The 24,950-nt window shown below is 39.2% G+C and overlaps 1 protein-coding gene across 1 annotated transcript in view; it reads right to left on the bottom strand.

Moving 5' to 3' along the window:
- LOC122788719 (serine/threonine-protein phosphatase 2A regulatory subunit B'' subunit gamma-like) overlaps positions 1-24,950 on the bottom strand; it is a 231,572-nt gene that overhangs the window by 159,908 nt on the left and 46,714 nt on the right. The window contains exons 4-5 of the mRNA XM_044055609.1: positions 21,798-21,902; positions 21,586-21,698 (exon numbers count right to left, since the gene is read on the bottom strand). Of these exons, the coding sequence (XP_043911544.1) occupies positions 21,586-21,698; positions 21,798-21,902 (218 nt within the window). The remainder of the gene's footprint in view (positions 1-21,585; positions 21,699-21,797; positions 21,903-24,950) is intronic.

Genomic DNA, 24,950 nt, shown 5'->3' with positions numbered 1-24,950 from the left:
TGAATCTCAGATATGCAACAAAATCTGGAAGACTTAGGATTTTTTCTTGGCAGTGTCTGTATATGTATTTTTATAACCAAGCACATTCCATGGAGAATGGGGAAAGATGATTTTCCTGACAGGGATGATGATGAAGTGGGGTTCAAGAAATAAGGACAGTGAGATTTTTGGATGCAGATCATTAAGAAGAATAACAACGGCCATATAGAATGTTATATTCATAAAGTAGCAGAAAGTATTCTAAGAACTAAGCCAACACAACAATGAAGAAAGTAGATTCTGCAGATAGGAATAACTGCAAGTAGGGGTACAGTGAATAGACAAGACTGGAATTTATAGTAAACTCTCGGTTAACTGGAACTCAAACAACCAGAACTCTCAAGCAACCAGAAAAAAAATCGAAGAAATACAGTACAATCTTCATGTGTTGCACTGTCTGCTTCCCTCCAACAGAAACATACCTTACATTTTTAGAGTTTTAGAGTTTTGAAAAGGAAGATAGGAATAAATTCCCTCTCTCCCCAACCTAAGAACAAGTCAAACCAAACAAATAGTATAGGTTACAGTATTAGTTAGACCTATTTTTAATAGTAACTCTCAAGCAACTAGAAACTGCAGTTTTCCAGCATCTACCAATCCCCATGGGTGCCGGTTAACTGAGAGTTTACTGCACTGCAGAAAACTGGCAAAAGAACCAATGTATTGGGAGGAAATGATTGACAAGGAAGACAATAATGGCAGGATATATGCATGGCTCCTAATTATGGAACAAAGTCTAGAAGGTTTAGGATTTTCGTTTGAAGTGTCTGCATAGGTATTTTTATACCCCAAGCAGCCGCCAAATAATTTTTCCTCAGGCAGATGGCTAATGTTGGAGGTGTAATGAGGAAGAAAGTGGTAACTGGGAGCATGTGTTTTGAAATGTTATGAGTTGCAGACTTTAAAAATTCCCTACAGAGTACTCTATTAGAAATATTGGGCAAGCAAATAGGTGTAACTAAGGAAATTAATATTTTTTTAGCTGGAATACAGGATCTGTATTGCCTAGACATAGGAAAGTTTTGTTAAGTTTAATTCCCGAGGGTGCCTAAAAAACAATTGCTAGAAAATGGAAATCAAAGTCTAATCCAAATGTATTTGAAGTAGTTAATATTGTAACATAGACAAAAGAATTAGACGTGGGATATTTAGAAAAGGGTATGAGCAAACTGCATTGAAAAAATGGAAACTATGGGAACAATGCATACAGAATAATGATTTGAAGGAGTGAGGTCTAAGGGAAGGCAAGAATTAAGCAATTTACATAATGTTAGATTGATGATAATTGTATAAAAGAATGTATGTGATGTGTAATGTTTGTAACTATGAACATGTTAACATTGTTTTCTTTCGTATAAATGTATGTTTGCTTATGTCTTAAGTGATAATTCAGTAAAAGTATTAAAAATAGATTTTTGAAGCCACTGATCTTTTTAGTTCGGCATCTCTGAAGTCTCTAAAGTTGTGTGATATGTTTAGATAAATACATGCCAAAAGATGCTTTATATTCAATAAGGGGTCTGATAAGATATGACTAAGGGGAATTAAGACTTCTTTGGATCTGTTGGAGATGCCTTTGAAAATTAGATGGGGCAGAAAAAAGGCTTTCTGAGCTACTGTAGAGACATGATGGCCAAATGATAAGGAATTATATACAAGTGTACCCAGATCCCTTACAACAGTGTCTGACTGGAGAGCTGCATCTCCTGTATGGTAAGTGAAACTGTTTTGTTTAGCAAAATAAACTATGCTACATTTTTTACATTTAATCTGAGACCATTCTCCATGGGGACTCCACTGGTGATTGGCCTCCTTGTGGAGGTGGCCTCTCCAATCCTAACTTCTTGAGTCCTGTCTGTGTGCTAGCTGGCTATCCAGCAAGTTGCATAGGAGTTTATGTCTAATTCCCTGTGTTTGTTTACAATGCTTGGGCATTGTACCAGATGCCTTAGCTAGGTCAGGGTAGGCAGTATGAATCATTCTGCCCTCATCTGTTGCCTTGGTGACCTAATCAAAGAAGTCCAACAGATTCAATAGGCATGACCTGCCTTTGACAAAACCAAACTAGGTTGGGTCCAGTGTCTGAAGATATCCTACGCCATTGTTAATCACATAAATGATATTTTTTTCCATGGCTTTGCATATGAGACTAATCAGACTAATGGGTCTGTAGTTCCCTTGATCCGTTGAGGGTCCACCCTTGTGCAGAGGAATGACTGCTGCAGTTCTCCATTTGCATGGCACAAAGCCTGCACAGTGGTTATGGTTGAACAGTGACTCCAGTGGTCCTGTTAGGTCATATTTCAGGCTAATCAAGATGCATCCTAAGATATTATCAGGGCCCATCAAAGTAGGATTCTTGGCCTTAGAGCGCACATCTAAGAGCTGCTGCTACTGATAGTTGAAGGGGTTATATTAGGTGGTATTTCCTGAAACATGGCTTTGAGTAAGACAGGGATAAAGTTGGAGCTACATTTGTCAGCCTAAAGATTTGCTATATGTCCCATTTCCAAGAATCTAGGTCCATTTACCAACTGTTCAGCACACTGTTGTGTCTGTGTTTGTGGTTGTGGACATAGCTAAACAAGCATTATGGTTGTCCTTGGCCTCGTATACTATCTTTACCACAAAATTTGCTTTGTTGGATGTATTAAGTCCTCTTTGTTGTCTTTTCAGTTTGATGAGAGAGTTTTTATCTTTTGTGGTGTTACACTTCCTAATTTTTAGCTGACTTTTTTGTTTGTTTTGTCATACAACATGTTCAGTTTTGGATTCCACTAGGGTGGTTTGTTTTTTCGAGGTAGTTTTGGACTTACTTATGGTAGGCACAGCAGCCTCTATGCAATGATTAACTTGGTTTACATACCTTCAGTGACTAATTCTGCATAGGCTGATGGGTTATCTACATTTGGAGGGGCTTGAAATTTTGACAGGGTATGATTTAATAAAAGGTAGTTTGCCTTGGAGTAGTTTCTAACTGTTGCAGGTTTGCTGCAGTTACAGAATTGATTCTTATTTCTAAGGAGACTGCTTTGTGATCTGACCTTACCAGACAAGACACAATACAGGGGGGGGGGGGCAGCATTTTCCAATAACTGTGAGTACCAGGTCTAATATGTTTGTGCCTGTAGTAGTATGCACTAAATAGTCCAGAGTGTTTGTGTTTACAAAGTCTAGCAATCTCTGAACCTGTAAATGTGGGGTTATGTAGGATGCTCAGTTTATAGAGGGACAATTAAAGTCCCCAGGAGTATGGCATTTGGCTGAGGCCTCCAATAGGTCAATGTATCTAAGTATAAGCTATAGGTTTCATGAGACATAGAGGGTGACCTATAGCTTGCTAGGGTGTGGTAAATGCATGCTCTGGGGAATAGGAAAATAACAATTAATTTTGTCTTCTTGGGGGAATCAGTTTGTAAAATCAAGTCCCTTGCTGCATTGCTAACAGATGCACAAATACAAGGCTACACCAAAATTGTATCCTTACTGCAGTTCGACAAGTTACATTTATACCCTGTCATAACTCCATACAGTGTGTTGTCTCCTCTTACACTCAGTCACTTGTCTTACTTCATAGACAAAGCATGAGGTGGGAGGGTGGCCTAATGGTTAAAGTGCTTGCCTTACAAGCACAAGGTGCAGGGTTTGAGTCTCACAAGGGATAGCTGGCTAGGCTTAAAATGACTTGCAAGAGCAGTTAGCCTAGTACTAATATCTGAATCTGAGCAGGAGCTCTGCCACTATGCCCTACACCTACAAATTTACTGAGAATTTTGTCAGTGCTTAATAGCCTGTGGTCACTACATCTGACTTCAATATTGCAGGAGGTCTGCCATAAGGCCCTACACCTGCAAGTTTACTAAGAATTCTGTTAGTGTTTAATATCTTGTGGACACTATATCTTATCTCGATATTGCAGGAGGTCTGCCATAAGGCCCTACACCTGAGATTTTTGTCAATGTTTAATGTAAACATATTTATCATGAAGAACCTTGCACCATATTTAATTTAATTAGTCACATACATACCAGCTCTGTGACTGAATTTCTCTGTGAAATAGTCCTTTAAGGGCATCTTACAAAATTGGCCATGGTCCCCTTTTGTTTGACCAGCAGACTGTACTGCATGTGACAGTTATTTAGTCTCAGGAAAAGAAAGTCAACCTGTTCTTCTTGCATCTCTATGTTAATTGCTTTGTTCTGACTATAAACTGATTGATATCATTTCCAGATTGACCTGAGGGTGGGATTGTCACTGTAGTAGAATGTATTGCTGAATATCCTCTCAGTGTTCTCTCCTCTTATACTCAGTCACTACCTTCATTCGTAAAGCAGGTATGTGTTATATGTTACCACATTTCTATTTGTTCTAAGACTGTGTGAAATGACTTTGGTACTGTGTTATAGCTGTAACACTTTCGTTCAGATCAGATATGCTTTATGTATGCTGAGTGTGTTTCCCTTTAACACATATGAATGTGTTTTGATATACTGGTTAATCCTATGAATGTTTTCTAATTGATGGGATTATGTTGTGCTTATCAGTGTAGTGCCATGTTCTGATACTTTGCTCAGTACAGCTGTATATTTATACTACATTACTATGGCTCTCGATCAGTATATTTCCTGCTAAAAGTACTTTGAGCTTACATATATACACTTGCTTACTAACAGTCTACTCTTATATTTCCCCTGTATTCTCTTGCACTGACTTACTGTGATTCTTCCTCCATCTCTTTTTTGCATAATGAGTTAGAATTTTATTGCCTCAATCTAATTTTACGGCTTAGTAGAAGTTTTTTTTTCATTTCTTTCATTTCAGAGCCTATAGTCACTACATCTGACCTCAGTATTGCAGGAGCTCTGCCATAAGTCCTTACTCCTACAGGTTTACTGAGAATTTTGTCAGAGTTTAATATATGCATATTTATCATAAATAACCCGGCTGCATATTAACTTTAATCACTTAAATACATGCCAGCTCTGTGACTGAATTCCTCTGTGAAATAGTCCTTGCACTCCAAGGACCTCTTACTAAGGTGGCCACTGTTCCCTTTCGCTTGGCAAGTAGACTATATTCCATATGCCAGTTATTTAATTTCAGGAAAAGATAGACAACCTATTTTTCTTGCATATTTTTGTTAATTCCTTTCTTCGGACGCTTTATGTATGCTGTGTTTCCCTTTAACTAATATGTATATAATGTGAGTTGCTGGTGTTGTGGGGGACATATATATATATATATATATATATATATATATATATATATATATATATATATATATATATATATATATATATATATATATATATATATATATATATATATATATATATATATGGGTCTATATCACATAGTCGAAGTTCCGTAACTTCAATTACCACAAGTACGAACACATATGTCCGAAGTTACAGAACTTCGACTATGTGTAAAAAAATGTAAAAAGCTTGCCCCCCTGCTTACAACCCTCAGGTACATTATTTTTGTTTTTATTTTTTTTCTTTTCACAATCGAAGTATGACAACTTCGAACGTATGGTTTCAACCATATCACGTTCGAAGTTGTCATACTTTGACTACATGATATAGACCCTATATATATATATATATATATATATATATATATATATATATATATATATATAAAATTTGCACTACAGTGGTTTGATGTACTGGTTAATCTCAAGATTTTTTTCTTTTCTACATGATGCTTTTATATTGTGCTTATCAGTGTAGTGCCAAGTTCTGATAATCTGCTCAATACAGCTGTGTATTTACACTACTTTACTGTGGTTCTCTACACACATACACTTTCTTACTATCAGTCTGCTCTTATATTTCCTCTGTATTCTCTTCCAGACTTCCTGTGGTCCTTCCTCCATCTCTTTTTTGTATGATAAGTACAATTTTATTCCCTGAATATAATTTTACAGCTTAGTAGATTTTTTTTCTTTCTTTCTTTCATTTTAAAGCCGTTGGTTACTACATCTGACCTTGATATTCCAGGAGCTCTGCCATAAGACCCTACACCTACAAGTTTACTGAGAATTTTGTCATTGTTTAATGTGAGCATATTTATCATAAAGAACATTGCTGTGTATTAACTTTAATCAATTAAATGCATGCCAGCTCTGTGACTGAAAGTCTCTGTGAAATAGTCCATGCACTCTAAGGACCTCTTACTAAGTTGGCCACTGTCCACTTCTATTTAATCAGTACACTGTACTGCATATGCCAGTTATTTAGTCTCAGGAAATGACAAACAGCCTCTTTTACTGGCATCTCTTTGTTAATTACTTTGTTCTGACTATAACCTAAATTGACCTGAGGGTGGGGTGTATCTATATTAGAATGTATTGCTAAATATCCCCTCAATATTGTCTCCTCTTACACTCATTCACTATCTTCCTTCATAGAGCAGGTAAGTGTGATATGTTGTTACATTTCTATTTGTTCTAAGACTGTGAAAAACAGCGAAAAGACATGATAATGTTTTATATTTGTAACACTTTCATTCAGATCAGATATACTTTATGTATGCTGACCGTGTTTTCCTTTAACTCATATGTATATAATGTGAGTTGCTTGAGTTCCGGTATATATCTATATAAATATATATATATATATATATATATATATATATATATATATATATATATATATATATATACATATACACACACACACACACATATATATATGTATATAAATATATATAAATATATATATATATATATATATATATATATATATATATATATATATATATATATATATATATATATATATATATATATCTGCATATATATATATATATATATATATATATATATATATATATATATATATATATCTGCATATATATATATATATATGTGTGTGTGTGTGGGTCTACTTAATTTCATTGAAAACTCATTTCACTGAAACTCATTCTCTTGAACATTCATTTCACTTAAACTCAGCTCCCTAAGCACAATTCACTGAAAGCTCATTTGACTGAAACTCATTTCTCTGAAATGTATATGCCCTGTTCCCTACTGTTGTGCAATCCTGGAATTGGTATATATAGTAAGGGGGGGCACAGCCCCCAGCATTGGGGGGTGTGGCGGGCATAGCCCCCCACATAGTTTGGGTATATATTGTCTTCTGGAAAGAGTTATTCATTCGACTTGTAAGTATCCATGACTATGGTTTACAATGTTTAAAATAGGTGGGGAGCTATGCCCCCCACACCCCCAATGTGGAGGCTGTGCCCCCCACACCCACCCTTACTGTATATACCAACTCCAGGATCGCACTACAGTGGGGAACAGGGCATATACCTTTCAGCGTGTTCAAAGAAATGAGTTTCAGTGAAATGAGTTTTCAATGATATTCCAGGAGCTCTACCACACGTCCCTACACCTATAAGTTTACTGATAATTTTGTCAGTGTTTAATGTAAGCATATTTATCATGAAGACCTTGCTGTGTATTAACATTAATCAGCTAAATACATGGCTGTTCTCTGACTGAATTTCTCTGCAAAATAGTCCTTGCACTCTAAGGACCTCTAACTTAGTTGGCCACTGTCCCTTTCTGTTAGTAGACTGTACTGCATATGACAGTTATTTAGTTTCAGGAAATGACAGACAACCTGCTTTACTTGCATCTCTTTGTTTATTGATTTGTTCTGACTATAAACTGATTGATCTCAGTCCCAAACTGACCTGAGGGTGGGATGGTCACTGTAGTAGAATGTATTGCTAAATATCCCATCAGTGTTGTCTTCTCTTATACTCTTTCACTCTCTTCCTTCATAGAGCAAGTATGTGTCATGTTATTCGTCCTTGCACTCTAAGGACCTCTTACTAAGTTGACCACTCTCCCCTTTTCTTTGACCAGTAGACTGTACTGCATATGCCAGTTATTTAGTCTCAGAAAATAACATACAACCTGCAGGTATGTGTATATTATTTGTTCTAATACCATGTAAAACAGTGAAAATACATTGGTAGTGTGTTGTAGTTGTAACACTATCATTCAGACTGGATACACTTTATGTATGCTGACCTTGTTCCCTTTTTCCCTCTAACACATATATATGTAATGTGAGTTGCTGGTGTTCTGCTATATAACTATATATATATATATATATATATATATATATATATATATATATATAAACTTTTTTCTAAGCTTGCCTTTCCTGTGGGTAGTCTAGCCTGGATATAGATTTGCTGTGTCCAGGACTATTTGTAGGCTTCTAGGGCCCAAGCCTTTCTTTGTTGAAAGGAAGCCTTCTAGCTTAATTTTGTTTCTTAGAACTAGCCAGTTTTTTGTTTCAGCACTTGTTTAGAACTTATTGTCGTATACAAGTGGTACAGTGAATTATTTTCTGTTTAAACTGTGAGCTTTGACCAGCTAAGACTTGCATGCAATCAACTGAATGCATAAGTGAACTTAAGTACATTTTTATCTGCACTCTTTTCAAATAATACACGATTTAAATTAATTTGTTTGTGTTGCATTGAGCAATATCTAGCTGGAAGTTGTGACTCTGTTTTTTCAGTAGGTCCCCACCCACTCTCCCTGTTTTTGTTTTGGTGTTAATCTTAGTGGCTTTGAAACTGCCCGCCTCTCTTGTAAATTTGCACTTGGATACTCCTCCTGGGCCCATCTCATTTGCTCATTCAAAAAAAAAAAAAATGTATCTGCTTTTACTGTATTTGTGTTTCTTCCTACTTTATTTTGCTTTTGCGTCATCTTAAAAGTACTCAATTGTATTTATTACTGCTTGGTGTAACTCATTCTAAGCCTTTTAGTTTAAGCACTTGGGCTTCAGACCAGTTGTTTTACATTAGGAAGGTTTGTGGCCTGCACTGTGGTGGCAGGACAGGTAGCTTACATTCTTCTAAGTTGGGAACTGCTGATTGAGGGCTTGGTGTCTGTTATTCTAAAAGTGTATTAGTTCTGGTTTAAGCACTTGGGCTTCAGGCCAGTTATTTTACATTAAGAAGGTTCGTGGTCTGCACTCTTGTGGGAGGAGAGGCTGGACTCTGCCCTTCTGAGCTGGAAATCTCTGGTTAAAGGCTTATAGTGCCTGCATATTTGAACTGTTTCTTACTGAAATTGGTACACCTTGTTTGCTGTAGCATAGACTAGATCCAGGCCTGCTGAATCTAGCTTTGTTTGTATGCTTGTTGTTTGTTTGCTTGTTATTTCCCTGAAATGCTAATTCCACCTAAAACGCGACTTTTCAGCGCTTCTGTGGATCACTAGTGATATCTGCATTGCTTACTGTACTTATTTCCTTGTTTCACTTGAAAGAAAGTTACTGTTTGTCATTTTTGCATTTAAGTTACCTGGCACTTGCTCACTAAAGAAATTATATAAGTCAGCACTTAAAAATTAAAAGCACTACACCCTCACAAATGCCCCTTGAGTACCTTGTTCCCCATTGGCCCTTTTTTTCAATTATAAAGGAATTCCCAATACTATTCTAGCATGTCCAAAGGTCAGTTGTCAATCTCCTCTCCGGTCCAGCTGGTGAATCTGGTAATCTTGAGGCAATGTTATAACTGCCTCATGTACACAGACAACCCTCTCCTCCTTCCAACAAATTCCAACACATGTGAGAATGCAACCATATAGCCAAACTGGAGGCTAAGCTCTCTCAACTCAGTAATGGTGTAACCAGTCAGGAGGAGAAGGAAACCACACTCACTACAATTCCAGTCTCACATAGACCTACCACGACAGCAAACCAAACACATAAATACACAAAAACATACTCGGAGGCTCTAAATAAAAATCTGACTAAGCAACAGAGACCTCCAAAGCAGACACCCAAGCAACTGCTATCCCAAAACAAAACACGTGCAACACATAGCTCACAAAGCCAGTGTGCCGAACAGTCACAGCCCTTAAGGCTAAACAACACACCTAATACACTTGTAATAGGTGACTCTATCGTCAGGCACACTGATATTCCGCTCACCAGGCTGAACAAGGAGAAGGTCACGGTGAGCTGCCTGTCGGGCGCTAGGATCCGCCACATAATACAAGCACTCAGGTCACTCTAAAGCAAGTACAAATATGACTCAGTCATTGTCCATGCTGGTGTGAATGACCTGAGACGTACCTCCCTGGACTATATGAAAAGAGACATAGAGGAGCTCTCTGAGCATGTAGCCCAGGCCGGTATGACCCTGACCTTGAGTAGCATCTTACCCTCACCAAGAATGATGCCACAATATGAAGACAAGATGATCAATTTCAACAATTGGCTTAAGTATTGGTGTCATTCAAAGGGGATCCAATGCCTGTCAGCCTGGGATGACATGCTCGACAAGCCACAATGCTTTGCTAGGGACGGCTTGCACCTGTCACCCTGGGCTTTCAGATATTGGCAAAGGCTCTTGCTTCCCCCATAGTGCCTTTTTTAGGCAAGGCTCAAAAGACAAACCCACCTCCATAGGTATCACAAGGGATAAGAAACTAAGAGTAATGCTACTCAACACCAGAAGTCTAAACCTCAAGATGCACGCACTCGAAACTCTCCTTAGCATGGAGAACATTGATATCTGTGCAGTAACAAAAACCTGGTTCAAGGCTCCCGAGAGCACCCCAGCACTACCAGGTTATACCTCATACCATGTTTTTCGGCCCCAAAACTTGGACCAAACCACAAAAGGAGCGGGAGTATCAATATTCGTCAAAGATACCCACACCTCCAGGTTGGTGGCACAGCACGAAGCATCAGAGACTATCCATGTGCAGCTAACAGTGGGTAAAACTGCCTTCCAGTTTATAGCCTGCTACAGACCACCCTCCCAAACCCAGGAACCCCACTCGGCCTTCCTGAGAACACTGGAAAATATGAAGGTCTCTCCAAACACCATTATACTGGGTGACTTCAACTACCCAAACATAGACTGGGAGCATTACTCTAGCTCCAACACCCTAGCCCAAAGGTTCCTAGAATTTATAAACTCAAATGCTATGGAACAACTTGTTACCACTCCCACAAGAGGGGAAAACATACTGGACCTGATCATCACCAACATGGGGACTCTATGCTCCAGACCAGAAGTGTATCCCTCACTGGTAAGATCAGACCATAAACTAATCTCACTGGATATTCACATCCCGACCCCACCCCCTGCCCAGAAAACCACAGTGAAAAACTTCTCTAAAGCAAATTTCACACTCCATAAAACTGAGGTGGAATCCTTCAAAGCCCCCGGGCCTGTGGAAAATACAGCCCAGACCGCAGAATCCTTTATAAACACATTCTATGAACACCTTCAGGAATGCATGGATCATGCAATCCCAAATAAAACCAAGACCCAGTCCTCCAAAGGCAGACATCCTGTCTGGTGGACCCCAGCCATAAACAAACTATACAATAGAAGGAGGAAGCTACTACATGATAGAGCAAAATCCCAAAAAGGGAAGGCATCTCTGATCAGTATTAGCAAAAAACTATGGGCACTCATAAAATCGTCTAAGGCCAGCTTTGAGAGAAAAATTGCACAGGACACTAAGGATAATCACAATGCTTTCTTTAGTTATGTTAGGAACCTGGGTGGGAATTCCCAGATATGCTCAGAATTAGTCCAAAATGACAAAAAATACACCGAACCCACAGACATTGCCAACATCTTAGCTGACAGGTTCAGTGCAAACCTCTCCCCCCTCCCCACCAAAAGGGCAAATATCTATCCCAGCAGAGTGCTGCCCCCCTGACATCTCAGATTCTCAGGTAAGAGCTGCCCTCTCCAAAGCAAAAAACACAGCATCAGTGGGACCAGACGGTGTCCTGGGCTGCGTCCTACATGAACTCCAAGAAGAGCTAAACCCAAACATAAAACTACTGTTCAATCTCAGCTTTACTACAGGATATGTACCCAAAGAGTGGCGTACAGCAACAGTGGTCCCTCTCCACAAAGGAGGTGCCTCAATGGATCCTGGAAACTATCGCCCCATAAGCCTGACTAGCTTGGTCTGCAAAGCTATGGAAAGGATCATCATGGACCTTATAAATAAAGATATTGGGGACCTACAGACACTGGATCCTACCCAGTTTGGCTTTGTTAAGGGCAGATCCAGCCTCTTAAACCTGGTAAATTTCTTTGAAACAGTCACCAAGGCCATTGACAAGGGGAAGGTGATCCACACAGCCTACCTGGACCTCGCAAAAGCCTTCGATACAATACCCCACTCGGGCATTATAGATAAGCTCACCAGCTTAAGTATAAACCCCTATGTCACTAGATGGGTTGCAAACTGGCTCAAGGACAGAACCCACATGGTTAGAATTGCTGGAGCCATGTCAGACTCCAAACCAGTTACAAGTGGCATCCCACAAGGCTCAGTCCTGGGACCTCTCTTGTTCGGTATATATTTCTCGGAGGTACAGGCCAACACGGAAGGACTGTGGCTGACCAAGTTCGCAGATGACTGCAAACTGGGTGCCATAATCGACTCTCCAGCCGACACAAGCATCATCCAAAAGGGCCTCATAGAAACAGACAACTGGTGCCAGAGCCATGGCCTCAAGCTAAATGCCAAAAGTGTATAGTCATCCCTTTGGCAAAACAAAGTGCCCACAAATTACCACATAGGTGGTAATCCATTAAGTACGGAAGAAGTAATTAGGGACCTGGGGACCCAAGTTGATAGCAATCTCTCATTTGACAACCACGTGGCCAAAGTGGTTACAAAAACATTTTATATAGCCCACCTAATCATGAAGGGATTCACATCTAGATCAGGGGAGGTCATCATGCCTCTTTACTCATCCCTCATCAGGCCCATAATTGAGTACAATGCCCATTTTGGGATGTACCTTACCAGACACCTGCAGCAACTGGAAAGACCCCAAAAGTACCTCACCAAGAGGATCAAAGGGCTCAAACAGATGCCATATGCTGCCCGGTTAAAAAAACTCCAGCTCTACTCAGTGGCATACCGCCTGCTCAGAGGCGATCTGTGCCTGACATATAAAGCCATGTCCAACCTGGAATTAATAGACATGCTGCACCTCAGAAAATCCAAATCCCATCGAGCTACGCGCTCGAGAGACTTGAACCTCAGCACTGAAATAAATAGGACATGCTGGAGGGACAGATTCATAACCCAGAGGCTCCCTTCATTCTGGAATAAAATTCCAGTCCGGGTTAGGCAGAGTCCCTCATTGACTCTCTTCAAGAGGAATCTTGATGAGTGGATGGGAGATCGTAGGTTTACCCCCAGTATCACTTCTGTGTCACTGTTAGACAGAGGCACAGTATACTAACCTTGAAAAAGGGCATAGCAAAATTAATTTAAAATGGGTGGCGAAAGCCAAACACACTCTGGCTAGGCTTATAAATGCCCTAGGGCAGATAGCCTAGTATGAACCTATGAACCTATATATACATACACATCTGTAGAGGTCTATATCACAAACCCTACTTGTCAAATCTTCATCCATCCCTGTATATTTATACTGCATTACTGTGGTTCTCTATCGTATACTTCCTGCTAAGACTACTTTGTACTTACATACATACATACACTTTCTTACTATCAGTCTGCTCTGATATTTCCCCTGTATTCTCTTGCTCTGACCTACTGTGGTCCTTTCTCCATCTTTTGTTTGCATAATAAGTACTAACTTTATTATCTCAATATAATTTTACAGCTAAGTAGCATTTTTTTTCTTTCTTTCACTTCAGACCCTGCGGTCACTTCATCTGACCTCAATATTGCAGGAGCACTTCCATAAGGCTCTACACCTGTATGTTTACTGAGAATTTTGTCAGTTTAATGTAAGCATATTTATCATGAAGAACCTTGGTGTTAATTAACATTAATCAGTTAAATGCATGCCTGCTCTGTGATGGAATTTCTCTGTGAAATAGTCCTTGCACTCTAAGGACCTCTTACTCAATTGACCACTCTCCCCTTTTCTTTGACCAGTAGACTGTACTGCATATGCCAGTTATTTAGTCTCAGAAAATAACATACAACCTGTTTTATTTGCATCTCTTTGTTAATTTCTTTGTTCTGGCTATAAACTGATTTATCTCAGTTATAAATTGACCTGAGGGTGGGAAGCCTGCTGCACTCGGCTTTGCTTTGCAACCCTACTCCACCCTCTCCCCCTTACACTAACATTTAGCTTCCAACATACACATTTCACTTGTGATCCTTATTCCAGAACCTTCCCCAATGACTGTGCTACTTCCCTGCATACACTTCTGTTTCTTGTTACCTACTTCCCAATCTCTATTTAATTTTAGCCTCATTCCTAAATATCTCTCTGCCTCCCATAGTGCTTTGCACTATATTCATTTATAATCACAACCCTCCCTAACAGTACCTACCTATTCCACATTGTACATTATCTTTTCCCAAAATAAATCCTCATTTCCTCTTATTTTGACTGCATTATTATATTATAGCCTTTAATATCCCTTTGTTCATTACATTCTAGAGAAGATACCAGGATATCCTACCTCTCTTCATTTATAGAAAATACTTCTCTCCTTATATATCCTCTTTCAGCTTTCAGAATCCCCCATCACTGAATCTCCTACTGTCTTGCAACTTCGTTTCCTTCTTCATTGTTATTTCTCCACTACCTTAACATCTATAAAATATAGATTTCAGTACTTAATTATGCTACTTTACACTTATCTTCTATCCTCCACCTCCTACTGTGCAATCTTTCATCCTACCATGACTCAAAAGTATATAGCAATATCTCTCCAACTCTGTCCCAACCACCTATCCATACTTCCTCTTTATACTCTCCAAACGTTGTACCAAACCTGTTTAATATTGCACCTCATCTTTATTCCAAACAGGCTGATTAATTGCACTAAAACTCAAACCAAAACAAACTTAAGTGCAAGAATCTTCTCCAAAAAACAAATATGCATAATTCCACAATATACTAAAATCCTTCAAGGAGGAGATTTACACCCTAATCCTGGCCTCACCTTTTACAATGAACACAAAAATAATTCTCTCCCACATACTTCTGTAACCCAACAACAGCCATTCCCCAACCCTGGTGATCTAACATTTGCTGCAATAAATGCTAGAAGTATAAGAAATAAAACTGCTGCACTACATGCCTGGATTACCCAACATAAAACTTCTCAAAAGCGAACTTCTCACTTCTCAAAACCGAAGTGGAATCCTTCAAGGCCCCAGGGCCAGTGGAAACTACAGCCCAAACTGCAGAATCCTATATAAATGCATTCTACGGACATCTCCAGGAATGCATGGATCATGCTATCCCAAACAAAACCAAGACCCAATCATCCAAAGGCAGGCGTCCAGTCTGGTGGACCCCTGCCATAAATAAACTGTACAACAGAAGGAGGAAGCTACTACATGATAGAGCAAAATCCCTAATAGGGAAGGCATCTCTGATCAGTACTAGCAAAGAATTACAATCCCTCATAAAATCCTCCAAGGCCAGCTTCGAGAGAAAAATTACACAGGACACCAAAGACAATCATAAGGCTTTTTCAGTTATGTTAGAAACCTGGGATGCAACTGCCAGACTTGTTCTGAGTTGATTCTAAATGACAAAAAATACACTGAACCCACAGACATCGCCAATATCCTGGCAAACAGGTTCAGTGCAAACCCCCCCCCCCCCAAATGAGCAAGTATCTGTCCCGGCAGAGGGCTGCCTCCCAAACATCTCAGATGCTCAGGTGAAGGCTGCCCTCTCCAAAGCAAAAAACACTGCTTCCATGGGACCAGATGGCATCCCAGGTTGCGTCCTACATGAACTACAAGAGGAACTAATCCCTCAAATAAAACAGCTATACAATCTCAGCCTCACTACAGGATATGTGCCCACAGAATGGCATACAGCAACAGTGGTCCCACTCCACAAAGGTGGAGCCTCTACGGAGCCTGGAAACTATCGCCCCATGAGCCTGACTAGCTTAGTCTGCAAGGCTATGGAGAGGATCATCATGGAGCTCATAAACAAAGACATTGGGGACCTACAGACACTAGATCCTACCCAGTTTGGCTTTGTCAAGGGCAGATCCTGCCTTTTGAACCTGGTTGACTTCTTCGAAACAGTCACCAAAGCCGTAGATGAAGGGAAGGTAGTCCACACAGCCTATCTGGACCTTGCAAAGGCATTTGACACAATACCCCACTCGGGCATCATAGATAAGCTATCCAGCTTAAATATAAACCCCTATGTCACAAGATGGGTCGCAAACTGGCTCAAAGACAGAACCCACAGAGTGAGAGTTGCTGGAGCCATGTCAGACTCAAAACCGGTCACAAGTGATGTCCTACAGGGTTCTGTCCTGGGACCACTCTTGTTCGGTATATACTTTTCTGAGGTACAGGCAAACGTGGGAGGACTATGGCTCACCAAGTTCGCAGACAACTGCAAACTGGGCGCCATAATCAACTCTCCAGCTGACACAAACATCCTTTAAAAAGGTCTCACAGAAACAGATAACTGGTGCCAGCACCATGGTTTAAAGCTAAATGCCAAAAAATGTATAGTCATACCCTTTGACAAAAACAATGTGCCCACAAATTACCACATAGGTGGAAACCCATTAAGTACAGAGAAAGTTATTAGGGACCTGGGGACCCAAGTTGATAGCAATCTCTCCTTTGAAAACCACATTGCCAAAGTGGTTAGAAAGACCTTCTACATAGCCCACCTCATCACGAAGGGTTTCACATCTAGATCAAGAGAGGTAATCGTGCCCCTTTATTCATCCCTCATCAGGCCCATCATAGAATACAATGCCCCTTTTGGGATGTACCTTACCCGACACCTGCAGCAATTAGAAAGACCCCAAAAGTATCTCACCAAGAGGATCAAGGGTCTCAAACAGATGCCATATGCTGCTCGGTTAAAAAAAACTCCAGCTCTACTCAGTCGCATACCGCCTACTTCGAGGCGATCTATGCCTGACATACAAAGCTATGTCAAATCCAGAATTAATGGTCATGCTCCACCTCAGTAAATCTAAATCCCTTAGAGCCACACGCTCGAGGGACTTGAACCTCAGCACAGAAATAAATAGAACTTGCTGGAGGGACAGGTTCATAACCCAGAGGCTCCCTTCGCTCTGGAATAGAATTCCAGTTCATGTGAGGCAGAGCACCTCACTGAATCTCTTCAAGAAGAATCTCGATAAGTGGATGGGGGATCGTAGGTTTGTCCCAGGGATTACTCCCATGTCACTATTAGACAGAGGCACAGTAAACTAAACCTTAAAAAGGGCACAGTATAATCAAATCAAGGGGTGGCGTAAGCCATACAGAATCGGGCTAGGCTTATAATTGCCCCAGGGCAGATAGCCTAGTATGAACCTATGAACCTATGAACCTATAAGCCTGATGATCTTGCTGTAACGGAAACTTGGCTTAAACCCAGCATAAACAACTCTGAGGTTATACCTCCTGGCTACAAAATCATCCATAATGACCATACAAAGAGAAAAGCTGGTGGTACTGCTTTAATATTTCCCAATACCTACCACATTTCCCTTTACAGCAATCCAATACCAATATTCAGTTCAACAGAACTTCTTAATGCTTTTCTCAAAATAATAATTATAAACAAATACGTTTTATTGTCCTTTATATCCCTCCTGGTGACAATACAGCTATACTGGAAGATATCCTACATTGGATAGCCATAACATTTCCTAAAGAAAAGATTTTACTAGGTGATGGGAATGTTGGTTGGACAAAAACTCTAACTCCCCTACATCTAGCATGAACTTATATAGTTTTACGCAACTAACTAATAACCCTATACAATATAGCTAGTCATCATATGCTCTATTACACTGGCTCATAGTATCAGACTCTGGCAAATACTCAAATAGAGGTACAATGTCAGACTCCCTCAGTGATCATCTCCCAATCTATACAACTACACCTCTCACACATCCATTTAAATAACATACTTATCTTCCCCTTAGACGATGCTGTAATTGAATTCAATACAACTTTTCTAAATATCCTAAACAGCCTTACAACTCCTGGAAGGAAGAGAATGAAAGCAAATAATGCAATTTAGCTATCCAAAAAGAGCAGATAGTAATGCAGGATAACAAAAAAGCCTGGAAAAAAATGGCAAAAATAAAAAACACCTCAATATCTTGAAAACTTTAGAATGCTTTGCCATCATACTACAAAGCAAGTAAATGAAGACAAAAAAGCTGTACTATAATAACTTTCAGAATAATAATAAACACAACCCCCAAAAATGTTGGACATCCATTAAAGAAATCTTACATCCCAGACAAAAATTCAACCCAAGCCCCTCTACCGATAGCTCACCACTCAAAACTGCAATACAGTTCAAATCTTCCAAATAAATGAAGTGTGGTGGACCAAACAATGGCAATAAATCCAATTAAAATACACAGTTCAAATAAAAACTCAAGAATCATTTGTGTGAGCGCTTTCGCAGTCAAACAGATACTGCTTCTTCAGACAACAAAAGAATCAACGAAAAAAGTTTAAAGACATTAACTGACCAATGAAATCTCTCAGATAATTAACTAGCAAGTCTAGATATAAAAATTAAAAGGTATAAAGTCTATTATCATAAGAACTGCTCCATATCACTACCCACATAAAAATATAATAAGAATGTTATAGACTTATAATAAATACTAAAAATACCAATACAGAGATGTAAATATATAAATATGTGGTGCACTAATCGATCTAAAAGAACCCCTGTCTTTAAGGGCAAGTTTGATGGACCCATGAGCATTTAATCCCTGCCCCATAGATGCTCCTAATCTAATGATCCATCCCATCTCTGATGTCTCTATCAGGTTCTTAATGCCACCACCCCCCCTCCGTTCACTTAATCTAACAGTTTCTATCTGTGCGTACAGTTCAACTGTCATTTTATAGATCATATAGCATCTCTAACTAAGGATTCCTCAACATCTAATCCCAACCTTGCCAAACAACCACATATAACCACATCCACTTGTCACCTTCAAACCTGTGCCTACATTCTACGTAAAACTATTCTTAAACAAACTTAAACTGTGCTCTTTTTTTCAGCTGATGACCTTCCAAGCAAGAACCTAATAATAGCAGCCAGTAGCATTGCCTATCCTGTCTTACTCCTTATAAATAGGTCAATAAAGGAATTCCACATCCTTTCTCTCTGGAAAAAGTCACACGTTATCCCTCTGCACAAAACAGGAAATTCAACAGACATTAATAACTTTAGACCTATAGCAATCTTATCTCCCCTCACCAAAATACTTGAAAATTGTATTCAAAAACAATTGCTAGACTATCTCCTGCAGGAAGAACTCTTATCTCCTACACAACATGGCTTCTGTCCTCCCCATAGTACTAGCACTGTCCTTTCAACCTATACAGATACTGTCAATAAAGCTAGAGATAATGGCAAACTAGTCTCTTCCTTATTTCTGGAGTAGTCTAAAGCTTTTGACACAGTTTATCACAGCAATCTTCTACTTCAAATGTCCTCAATACAGCTCTCTCACCCCACCCTTCTGTGGTTCAAAAGCTACCTATCCAATAAGTATCAGTCAGTAAAAAGGGACTCCATGCCCTCTCCTTACCTCCCAGTCATCACCAGTGTAACACAAGGCTCTATCCTTGGTCCCCTCCTCTTTAACATTTTCACCAACACCCCCTACACTTCCACACAACAGGCCACCCTAATACAATATGCAAAATAATTCCACTCTCATTTGTACATCTGACAACATGGTACACCTCCAAAAAATTATGCAGGTAGCTTTGACAGCCTTTGAAGCATAGCTTCATAACTCACAATTCATGCTCAACCCAAGAAAGACAAAACTACTACTTTTTCCCCCAAATCCTTCTGTCATGAAAAAACAAAACATAAAGTCCTCTCTGTTGATAACGCAGCCATTGAAGTCACTTCTCATAAAAAATTATTAGGGGTAATAGTGGATGATAATCTTACATTTGACCAGCATATACAAAATTGCATGACAAAAACTTGTCAAAAACTAGGGAAGCTTTACAGAGCCAAAAACTTTCTTACTGATGCAACTAAAGTTACACTTGCCATTACTTATTTCCTCCCCGCTCTTCTTCATCGTGCTTCCATTCTTACTAACCTCCAGGATTTACAAAAATTCAAACTTGAACAATACTATGGCAAAGTTGCTAAATTTGCAGCACATACCCCTTTCAGAACCCACCAATTTATAGCCATGAAAAGCCTAAATTGGTTAGAACTACCTCATCAACTAACATATACGCAACTCCTTACCACCTATAAAATTATCCAGCATCCATCTGCATCTCCAGCACTAAAAAAACATTCTACACAACTATGCTCCCAGTCCATCATTGAGATCCAGTGACCAAACTCCTGTCTGTCTACAAACCTAGCAAATCTGTTGGGTATTGTCATACATGGATGTTAAGCATACAATGATGTTAAGACCTAGAACTCCTTACTTGCATCTATCAGGTCTATACCTTCCCTTCCATCATTCAAAACCACTCTTAAAGACTTCCTAGCTAAAATCCGGATCTGTTCTTGCTCAAATCCAGGATAAACTGTGTCCCTAAATATGAACAAGTATATTTTCGTTCTTTATACTTCCTTACTGCTATCTAATTTTCTTCCCTGACTTTCTCTGTAAATATACCATAAGCCTGTTTTCTCCTTACCTCATACTGCAATTTCTATTTGTATTGGACCAACTTACCTTTAATTTCTCTACAAACTGTGTAGATATCTTTAAATATTAAATGATTGTCATATACCTTGTATCAATTTGTATCCAATGTGTTTGTATTATGTCTAATTTGTTATAATTATTTAAACTGCAAATGTTTTTGTTTCATTTTTGAAGATTAAAAATTATTGTTGTTTAAAATGGTTTTTGTTTCATTTTTGAAGATTGTAAAATTATTGTTCTTAAAATGGTTTGTAATAATTTGGAGCTTTTCTCCCTGTGCCTCTACTGAAAATGTGTTCTACGGTACCAGTCGGACTTTCCCTGTAATCAAATGGCAATAGATAAATAAATAAATAAATGCAAAATAGCCAGGCCAAGTGATTGCATTTTAAAAGGAGTAAAGTGAGTTTCTATATTTACTGTACTTGTTTTGATTCACTGTTTATTTATTTGTTTGTTTATTTTGTATTAATTTTTGTTGTTGTTATTATTTGTTTTATTTATTTGTGTATTTATTTATTTGTTTATGAAATTGTGGCACTCACAGGAAGGACTACATTTGCTTTACACTAAGTGAAAGACATGAACCAGTTTTTAGAACTGCACAACCATTGCCTTCAAACTGGAACTGTAGTAAAAATATGTTACTTATAGCGGAATAACTGATGAAATCTATGCATGCAGTTATAAAACAAGGATCACAGATTTGGATGACAGGAGAAGACAAGTTTAAGGATTCACTGTACAATTTCCTACTAAGCAGACCACATAATACGATGATAATGAAGTGACCTTGCAGTGTCAGAATTATATATCCAGTTTGATAATAAAGAACAGTATACTCACTTATATTTGGGTCCAGCTTCCTTACAGACTTGCAAGAAATTCTCATAGTTAATAAAGTCTGTGTCTTCACTTCTAGGAGGTGAACTATGTTCCAGCAAAAGGTGCTGTAAAGCCTATTATAAGAAATAACATAATTAAATATAACTAAGTAATCCATGTGGTATGCAGATGGCTTAAAGTACAAAATGTTTTCATTTGTACGGCATTCTTACATCGATTTCATCACTGTTTAACAGTTCACTTCTCTTTTTCTGAAGAAATGTTGTTTTGCTGTCCTTTTTCAGTTCTTGTGACAAAATTATATCCTCTTCTGGATGCTAAAGACATACAAAAATAGCTATGAGAGAAATGTCTCTAACACAGTAAAACAAGGCAAATATATGCTTACAGTTACACAGCAGGAAATGAGATATCCTTAATCAGGCCCAAACATATTCTAGTGGCATTTTGTTGATCCCAAGGTTTTTTTCCCACCCGAAGTAAGAGTTGTAATAACAGGCTCCATAGCATAGAAGGATGGACCCCTGACTACAGAATCATTCACACCCTGCCATTATCCACCATTGTGTTGAATTTATGAATACCCATCCACTTGTCAAATTTCTTCTTAAAGGAAGGCAGTGTGTCACCTTGCTTAATTTGGAGAGGAAGTTTGCTCCAGAGGAGGGGAAGATATCGCATGACAAATCTGTCTCTCAACCTGATTTGGTTCAAATTGTGTCCCAGGTTTTGGTGGAGACAGCACTGAAGAATGAGAAAGAAGTGGTCATTTTTGCTTCGCCCATCCTACTTGGAGGAAGCAGGCCATGTGTCTTGGAGGTGCAACCACCTACAACATTCCATGGAGGAAATTAGGAGACCTTACTGTTAGCTTCTGGGGACAGTACTTAGATGAACAAGATGAAGCTAGATATATATAAAAGGAAATTTCCCCCTAGAATGACAGCAACTACCACTCGACTCTCATCCATTACCAGTAGTAGCTATGGCCAGCTGAGACAGGTGGAATAAATGGGTCAGTGAGGTTGTAGCCTGGAGTGTTGGTGGGGAAGAATGAAAAAGAATGTAAAAGAATACAAAAAAAAATAATAACACATGGTTCCCACAAAAAAGTATATTAATTTCAGACAGAACTCCCCTGTGATCACTGTATGTGTGTTATTCTGACAAGGAAGGTCATTGTTTGCACATTAATATATTTGTCCTCTGACAGCACTGTTTCTCTGAAGGCTAATGAATTAACTGTATTTATTTATTTTATTCATATATATCTATTAACCAGGTAAGCCAAGTGGACACAAGTGCTTCTTTTCAGGGATGACCCAGGAGCACTATTTGGTTAAGTGCTTTGTTCAGAATCCCAAAGTAGGCAAATGGAGGAGGAAGGACTCAAACTCAGTACCCTAAACTATGAGAAGTAGCTACTTATCAGCTCAGAACATTAATCATTTGCATTAACTGCCAAACTTTTTACCATCATAATTCTGCCTTATTAACGAAAAACCATGTAGTAACAAGTTTCAGCATTCTTATGGTCATTTTCCTTTTCTATGCATGGCAGAGCTTTATCCAGCACTAGGCAACCTAGGCAGTTGCCTAGGGCCCATGTTGGCTTGAGAGGATGATAAAAATAATCTCTTCCATAACAGAAAACAAGCCTGAAGATGCCAGTTATAGTAGGGCTTTAGGACCTCATGGGAGACTTTCTGCAAGAACATTAGAAGACTTCCAGACTTTGTGGGAGATTTCTGTGAAGAGCAGCAAACTCCAGAAACCTCAGCGTAAACCAGAACAGAACTGAATTTAACAGCAGTAGGAGAGCTGAATCCACAACAGCAAGCAGAGAAGGACTAACTTGATTTAACAGCAGGACGTGAACCGTGAACTAATGAGTACACTAAGCAGTGTATGTTGATTTAACAGCAGCAGCATGTGGGAAGCAACAGCAAAGTGTGTGTGTGTGTGTGTGTGTGTGTGTGTGTGTGTGTGTGTGTGTGTGTGTGTGTGTGTGTGTGTGTGTGTGTGTGTGTGTGTGTGTGTGTGTGTGCGTGTGTGTGTGAAATACCCCAGTCAGGTTGGTTGTCTATTTAAGTGAGCCTAGATTATTGACAAGCAAGTGACTTAAGCCTCCACACCAACTGTCAGGTCAGTCATAAAGTTTCATTGTTATGTTGTTGAGGGTCAGTGGTGCAACAGGTAGCAAACTTGTCTTTGGTACCAAAGACTGTGGGTTCTCTTCCCACACCAGGTAGACTGACACTACAGTGTACCATGTGGGGGTTGGTAGAGAGTGCTCACTCCTGAGTGTGTCCTCTTTTCGATGAGATACATAGTAACTATGAAACTGTTGTTTGTTTGTCAGCCCTTCCCTATTCCATATCACCAACACACCATTTTTTAATGTAGCACATGCAATTTATTCTTCAATGGCAGCAGGCACTGAATTTGTATATGAAGCACTGAAATGCAAAGTTATTTATGAGTTGCATCCTCTTCATTGGTTGACAGATCTCTTTAATGTGGAATTATTGAGATTACTTTTATTTCTGCAGAGATTATGTGTATTGAATGTTATTGGTGGATTATAATGACAGAGGTTTGAGTGGCCTTTTATGGTTGAAATGTTCTGAAATGGGTAGTCCTGTTAATATATGGTGTTTTGCTGCTTACAGAAAAAATGTTGAAAAGTACAAGTTTAAAACACACTCTAACAAGTGCTGCTGCATTAAACAAAGAATATAATTTAATACAATCAGGAAGGTGAATAAAAGAACCTATGCATTTATACGTGAACCTAAAAATGTGTGCAGCTGGCATAGGTTCATAGGTTCATAGGTTGGTACTAGGCTATCGGCCCTAGGGCCTATACAAGCCTAGCCATAACAATTCCCTGGCTATTTCTTCCCACACTGTTTACTTCCCTGGACCCCTGTCTAGCAGGGTGACTGACATGATCCCTGGGGTGAATTTCCTTTCTCACATCCAGTCATCAAGGTTCCTTTTGAAGAGGGACAAAGAGGTGCTCTGCTTGACATGTATGGGCAGTCTATTCCAGAGTCTGGGGAGTCTCTGGGTCAGGAACCTATCCCTCCAGCATGTTTTGTTTATTGTGATGACAAGGTTTAGATCCCTGGAGCGTGTGGCTCTAAGGGATTGGGATTTCTTTAAGTGTAGCATGTCCAACAGCTCTGGGTTTGACATGGCCTTGTATGTTAAGCAGAGATCGTCTTGGAGTAGACGATATGCAGCAGAGTATAGCTGGAGTTTTTAAGGCAGTCAGCAGATGGCATCTGCTTTAGGCCTGTGATTCTTTTAGTGAGGTATTTCTGTGGCCGTTCCAGTTGTTGCAGATGTCTTGAGAGGTA

This window comes from Protopterus annectens, chromosome 14.part0, assembly GCF_019279795.1.
Source record: "Protopterus annectens isolate FY-2018-M chromosome 14.part0, PAN1.0, whole genome shotgun sequence".
Lineage (NCBI taxonomy): Eukaryota > Metazoa > Chordata > Ceratodontiformes > Protopteridae > Protopterus > Protopterus annectens.
The sequence above is the reverse complement of the archived record's forward strand: the minus strand, read 5'-3'. Positions and strand labels throughout refer to the sequence as shown.